General features: G+C 41.1%; 1 protein-coding gene across 1 annotated transcript in view; it reads right to left on the bottom strand.

The window, feature by feature from the left end:
• The window catches only part of LOC141691482 (uncharacterized), a 3,162-nt gene extending 2,449 nt beyond the window's left edge, over positions 1-713 (bottom strand). Inside the window, exon 1 of the mRNA XM_074496219.1 lies at positions 80-713. Coding sequence (XP_074352320.1) covers positions 80-713 — 634 coding nt within the window. The remainder of the gene's footprint in view (positions 1-79) is intronic.
• Positions 714-1,327: the final 614 nt, after the last annotated feature.

The following is a 1,327-nucleotide window of genomic DNA, read 5'->3' on the forward strand; positions in this document are numbered from 1 at the left end:
TTAGAGATAGTAATATCCATTAAAGTCAACTGGATAGGACTATGATCTGAAATAGGGGCAACAAGCAAATTTAACTTACATAACGGGAACTTACTCCACCAACTGCTTGTAGCAAACGCCCTGTCCAATTTTTCCTGAACCCAATCTTTAGAACCTCTGCTCTTCTCCCAAGTAAACCTCCCTCCATATAAATCCAACTCCGATAAATCACAATCATGCACAGCCTGCCTAAACCCTTCCATCAAAGCAATAGGATGACTATGCACACCTTTCTTGTCTGAATTATATAACAGGTCATTAAAATCACCTATTATGCACCACGGAACAGCAGACAATTTAGATAACCTACAAATAAGATTCCATGACTCCTTCCTGCGACTACGATCAGGAAAACCGTAAAAGCACGAGAGTCTCCAAGCTTCGGAACCATTCTCCTCAAACATGAGGTCTATATAATTCTGAGAATAACCAAAGATTCTGCATTCCACTCTACTATGCCAGAAAACAGCCAAACCTCCACTTCTTCCTACTCGATCAACTGAAAAACAATTAGAAAAACCAAACTTCACACTTAACTCCTCAATCCTTTTTTTATCCGAAATTGTTTCCATTAAAAATAACACCTCGGGTCTACGATCTCGAACAAGATCGTTTAAAGCTCGAACCGTACGAGGTTTCCTGAGCCCTCGACAGTTCCAACTTAACGTATTCATGGCGAATGGCTCGCTTGCTGAGCAAGCTGAGCTAATAACATGTTTGAAGTTCTTGGACAATCAACTGTAGAAAGTGCAGGATCCTGTTGATACATTACTACCTCTTGAACATTCTCCTTATTTCCTACTGGGCCAATCCATTTTCTTTTCCTTTCCTCTATTTCAAGCCCATTTAATTCAGAATCTCCAGGCCCAATTACTATATTCAGATTTACGTTTCCCTCCATCGTCTTATCTGTCATGTTTTTCAAATTTTCCATGATTGGCGCTTTACTAACTAACCCCTCCCTATTCTCACGATACACAACTTTGTTTTGCTGATAACCCGGAATTTGAATTCCCTGATTGCTCTCACCCCCGAATTTCTCGCCCCACCTGTCCTCCCTGTCATCCCTGAGCCACTTACTGCGTTCCTGGTTTCCACCCCTTCTCTCCGGAGCACATAACCAACTCCCTCATACCCTTATGATCTGTTCTGAACCACCTTCAAACTTCTTCTTACAAAAACGCTCAGTGTGTGTGATCAGGCCACACAGAAAGCAAAAATCTGCCAACTTTTCATACTTGCAAGTAACCATAATCTCTGATTTATTTTTCCTGCTAATCTTCTTCTT

Source organism: Apium graveolens, chromosome 10 (assembly GCF_009905375.1).
Source record: "Apium graveolens cultivar Ventura chromosome 10, ASM990537v1, whole genome shotgun sequence".
In the NCBI taxonomy this organism is placed as follows: domain Eukaryota; kingdom Viridiplantae; phylum Streptophyta; class Magnoliopsida; order Apiales; family Apiaceae; genus Apium; species Apium graveolens.